Source organism: Pelophylax lessonae (genome assembly GCF_965119305.1).
Source record: "Pelophylax lessonae genome assembly, chromosome: 11".
Taxonomy (NCBI): domain Eukaryota; kingdom Metazoa; phylum Chordata; class Amphibia; order Anura; family Ranidae; genus Pelophylax; species Pelophylax lessonae.
The window spans coordinates 8,807,771-8,813,402 of record NC_138778.1 but is presented as its reverse complement, the minus strand read 5'-3'; the positions used below and the strand labels follow the sequence as shown (position 1 = coordinate 8,813,402).

The window sequence follows — 5,632 nt, the reverse complement described above, 5'->3', positions numbered from 1 at the left end:
TGTAGAATAATCGCAGACAAGTTCCTGGGTCGGGTCACATGGGTAGATCTGATTACATACTTCGCCAAGTCGGCGTGCGCAAATCTTACAGCATCCGCAGCCATCCAGAATAAGCGGGACACCTGTTGGACATCTTGTCAGAGCCCAGGAACATATGCATGGGCTGGGGCAGAGCTGAGCCGAGATCTGCTGGAAATATAAAAATATAACCCCATGAGATAATATTGTATGATTAGAGAGAAGACAGAAACAGTGTATCTGTGCCCTCATTTCATAGACATTCATATAGAGCCAGTTTTATAATATGTTCTGGAATGGTACAGATATAAAGAATAGGATTTGGGGGCATTTAAAGGTCCCCTCTTTGTGGTTTAAATATTATTTTTGGTGTACCCTTCTGCACTCTCTTATACTTTACTAGGTGTCTCCCCCTGCAGTGTCATGTACTCTTCTGGGTTTAACCCCCCTCCCCCCACAGTGTCTTGTACTCTTCTGGTTATACCCCCCTGCAGGGTCTTTTACTCTTCTGGTTATACCCCCCAGGAGTGTCTTGTACCCTTCTGGTTATACCCCCTGCAGTATCTTGTACTCTTCTGGTTATACCCCCCTGCAGTGTCTTGTACCCTTCTGGTTATAACCCCTTGCAGTGTCTTGTACTCTTCTGGTTATACCCCCTGCAGTGTCTTGTACTCTTCTGGTTATACCCCCCTGCAGTGTCTTGTACTCTTCTGGTTATACCCCCCTGCAGTGTCTTGTACCCTTCTGGTTATACCCCCCTGCAGTGTCTTGTACTCTTCTGGTCATACCCCCTGCAGTGTCTTGTACTCTTCTGGTCATACCCCCCTGCAGTGTCTTGTACTCTCCTGGTTATACCCCCCTGCATTGTCTTGTACCCTTCTGGTTATACCCCCCTGCAGTGTCTTGTACTATTCTGGTTATACCCCCTGCAGTGTCTTGTATTCTTCTGGTTGTACCCCCCCCCCCCTGCAGTGTCTTGTGCTTTTCTAGTTATACCGCCCTGGAGTGTCTTGTAGTCTTCTGGTTAAACCCCCCTGCATTGTCGTGTACCCTTCTGGTTATACCCCCCCCCCTGCAGTATCTTGTACTCTTCAGGTTATACCCCCCTGCAGTGTCTTGTACTCTTCTGGTTATACCTCCCTGCAGTGTCATGTACTCTTCTGGTCATACCCCCTGCAGTGTCTTGTACCCTTCTGGTTGTACCCCCCTGCAGTGTCTTGTACCCTTCTGGTTATACCCCCCTGCAGTGTCTTGTACCCTTCTGGTTATACCCCCCCTGCAGTGTCTTGTACTATTCTGGTTATACCCCCTGCAGTGTCTTGTATTCTTCTGGTTGTACCCCCCTGCGGTGTCTTGTACCCTTCTGGTTATACCCCCTGCAGTGTCTTGTACCCTTCTGGTTATACCCCCCCCCCCCCCTGCAGTGTCTTGTACTCTTCTGGTTATACCCCCCTGCAGTATCTTGTACTCATCTGGGTGTACCCCTCCTACGTACTCCTCTGGGTGTATCCCCCTGTGTTCCGTACATTTCTGGGTGTACCCCCATTGCACTATCTATCCGGTACCCCTTACATTGCATACAAGTCAGATAGTTTAATAGTAATCCAACAATGCCAGACAGTGGGCTACCATCACCTGGGGGGGGGTAATAAAAGTAGAGATTTACACTTAAAATACGAAGGACGCACTCTTCTAAAAACCTTGCCTGCTATTAAAATGATGAGGGGGGGTCAGCCGATCTCGTACATTATTGAATTAAAGTAGAACTATAGACAAAACTTTTTTAACATTTGGGGAGGGTTTTACACCCTGTCAAGATTTTTTTTTTCTTTTTTTTTCCCTGCCATCTGTGTTCCATTGGGGAGATTTCCCTTCACTTCCTGTCCCATAGCCAAACAGGAAGTGAGAGGAAATCCCTGAAAATTAAGGGAATTCCTTGGGGACCCCCCCCCCCCCCAGATCACCAGGACTAGTGTCCCCATTGGAAGATTTAACCTCTATTACTTTTCTGGGGACAACCCAAAACTTGGGATTTTCTATTACTTTTAATAATAATGGTAAACAGGACAAATAGAGGGGGAATCTCCTCATACCTTGTACACATGGTGAGATTAATGGATGAACGATCGTCTGTTTTTTTGCATGCTAGTCTCCATGTGAAAAACAAAGAGGTTACTAAACTATGAAAATTCTCGTATGACAGAATAAACATTCGGAAGTGATGTCATGTATTTCTATTCTATTTTTGGACAAAAACGGCACTGATTACATGGAAATTGTATGATCTGATATTGTACGAGAAACCTTTTCATGTTTGTCCCTTCAGATAATTTCAGACGAAAGCTGTGTACTATCAGTGCAGTGATTATCAGTGCAGCTCTATAAGTGATGCCCACCAGTGATGCCTTTCAGTGCCCCCCTCATCAGTGCCTAACATTGCCCATCAGTGCTGTCCCTCAGTGCCGCCTATCATGCACATTGCTGCCTATTGGTGCCCATAAAGGCTGCCTATCAGTGCCACCTATCAGTGCCCATCAGTGCCACCTACCAGTGCTGCCTATCAGTGCCCATCATTGCTGCCTTTGAGTGCCCAAAAAAGCTGCCCATCAGTGCCACCTATCAGTGCCCATCAGTACCAACTATCAGTGCCCATTAGTGCTGAATGCCAGTGCCCATAATTGCTACCTATCAGTGCCCATATAAGCTGCCAATCAGTGCCACCTATCAGTGCCCATTAGTGCTGCACATCAGTGCCCATCATTGCCACCTATCAGTGCCCATAAAGGCAGCCCATCAGTGCCACCTATCAGTCCCCGGTATTGGAGTGTGAGAGTGTCCGGTATTGGAGCAGTTAAAAGGGGGGGGGGGGGACTGTTCATCAGAAAATATGGGAACTCTATGTGATGGAGGTCCAAGAAGATTCCTGCACTACGACTGCTACAGGAGGCTTCACACACCTACACAATTGGCTGTCGGATTGCCCCATGCAATGACAGTGCCGCCATCTGTGACCTCTGTCCCAAAGTGGCACTTACGTGTGACCTCTGTCCCATGGTGGCACCTACCTGTGACCTCTGTCCCATAGTGGCACTTATCTGTGACCTCTGTCCCAAGGTGGCACTTATCTGTGACCTCTGTCCCATAGTGACACTTACCTGTGACCTCTGTCCCATAGTGACACTTACCTGTGACCTCTGTCCCATGGTGGCACTTATCTGTAACCTCTGTCCCATAGTGGGACTTACCTGTGACCTCTGTCCCATGGTGGCACTTATCTGTGACCTCTGTCTCATAGTGGCACTTATCTGTGACCTCTGTCCCATAGTGGCACTTATCTGTGACCTCTGTCCCATAGTGACACTTACCTGTGACCTCTGTCCCATAGTGACACTTACCTGTGACCTCTGTCCCATGGTGGCACTTATCTGTGACCTCTGTCCCATGGTGGCACTTATCTGTGACCTCTGTCCCATGGTGGCACTTATCTGTGACCTCTGTCCCATGGTGGCACTTATCTGTGACCTCTGTCCCATAGTGGCACTTACCTGTAACCTCTGTCCCATAGTGGCACTTCCCCGTGACCTCTGTCCCATAGTGGCACTTCCCCGTGACCTCTGTCCCATAGTGGCACTTCCCCGTGACCTCTGTCCCATAGTGGCACTTACCTGTGACAGGGTGACGAGGATCAGGAGACATTGAGCTGTCAGCATACTCGGTGTGTGCGGAGCGTACAGCCTGAAGAATGTCTTCTCTTCTCACCGTCCCGGGATATTACTCACAGGCTGCAGCACAAACATTCGACTCTCATCCAAATTTCCACATTCCACATCATGTTTTTCACTCACCTCTAACTAAAAATATATTCTTATTATTATTTAAAGGAAATAGCTGACTTGTGAGCTGTCAGAGGAAGCTGGCTGAGCTGGGGGGGAGGGGGGGGATATGTCTACATATAGGTGGAACTGTGCACACCTCACCTGAATGTGCCTGAACCATCGACAGCGGTCATTCATGAATGCTGGAACCACCATTCTCCGACACCCTTCAAAACTTGCACCACTTTGTGACCTGGGGCCCAGGGGAGGACTGGACCAGGGGGTAGGGGGGCAACTGCCCCCCTGGGCCACTCTGATGCCACATACAAAGGCTGCACTGCTTCTGCCACATACATGCCTAAAGGATTCCTGGTGAGGAGAAGTAAAAAGTCCTACTGAGTTTGGGTTGAAGATAAGGACAGAGCCCAAGCCTCCCCCCCAGCATGGGTGGTGTAAACTGTGTCTGAGTAGAGGCCGGTTCCATGCACCCCTGGAGACTCTTCTCCTCTGGCCAGCCCCGACTGAGCTATCCCAGCTCCACCCAACTGCCCCCTGCTGGCCAGGTCAGAAACCCAGAGTGGGGGGTATCAGGAGCGGAGCTTCAGCCTGGAATGGGGATCAGGAGGAGGACAGGAAAAGGGAGAGTGGGAGGGGGGGGGGGCCGAATCGCTGCACCATGGGCCTTTGGTTTGTACTTGCCCCCCTGTGCTGGAAGTTGCCAGTGAGCCTCTGCCGGGGCCACAAAACTCATCAGTTCAGGAATTACCTCCGACCAGGAAAATGATAAAGTAACACCTTTCTCCTCCCAAGCTATAAACCCAGCTTTATTCCTGGATCTTTACCTACACTATGTTACCAAAAGTATCGGGACGCCCGCCTTTACACGCACATGAGCTTTAACCACTTCTGGACACAAAGATTTCCTCCCTTAACTGTTTTAGCACCGCCCACCGCACATTTACTGCGGCATGCTGCCTCTCCTGCATGAACTGACGTAGTCCTACATCGGCCGCGCACTTGGTGCTGGGGGGCGAGGTCGCGCCTCGGGCAGCACGCTCCCGCCCCCCACTAGGCAGCAGGGATGCCGATGCATGGGGCACCCGCGATTGGACCAACTTTACTTAGTTTTTAATTTAACCGGTTGCCGACCGCTTACCGCATATTTACTGCAGCAGTGTGGCTCTCCCAGGCAAACTATGATGAAGGGCTACGTCGGTCGGTTGGAGGCAGCTAAGGGGCGAGCGCGAGGTGCCGGCAGGGAAGCCAATGCAGTGGGCAGGCGGCTCTGATTGCCGCCTGACACCCGCGATCACTCCCCACTGAGAGAGAAGAACGGTCTGCTGTTGTAAACACAGCTGACCTTTCCTCTCTCTGGACTGATCACAGAGCGCCTGTGATCCTTCTATATAGGCATAGCTTCCAACTGTCCCGGTTTTCGAGGGACTGTGCCGGTTTTCGAGGGACTGTGCCGGTTTTCGAGGGACTGTCCCGGATTTCGAGGGACTGTCCCTGATTTCGAGGGACTGTCCCGGATTTCGATGGACTGTCCCGGATTTGGAACAAAATCCCTCTCTGTCCCGCTTTCCTCCTCATTTGTCCCTAATTTTGCTCTGATATACATAGTTGTATATAAAATGCACTATTTATCTTTCAAAAAGTTTTTCCCAGTGCTAAACCTTTCATCCAATGTCTAAATTTCTGCATTTGTAAATTTCAAAAGCCAATATAAAGTAATGGTAGTGGTAAAAAAAAAAAAAAAGCACCCATGGGTTTAATTAATCATTTTTTAGTATAATTCT

At 49.5% G+C, this 5,632-nt stretch overlaps 1 protein-coding gene across 1 annotated transcript in view; it reads right to left on the bottom strand.

Annotated features, from left to right (window-relative positions):
• The window catches only part of LOC309566984 (CCN family member 5-like), a gene marked incomplete at its 5' end in the record, with an annotated part of 10,901 nt that extends 7,350 nt beyond the window's left edge, over positions 1–3,551 (bottom strand). The window contains 2 exons of the mRNA XM_082272304.1: positions 1–189; positions 3,414–3,551. The exon at positions 1–189 is cut by the window's left edge and continues 34 nt beyond it. Of these exons, the coding sequence (XP_082128430.1) occupies positions 1–189; positions 3,414–3,551 (327 nt within the window). The remainder of the gene's footprint in view (positions 190–3,413) is intronic.
• Between the last annotated feature and the right edge of the window lie 2,081 nt (positions 3,552–5,632).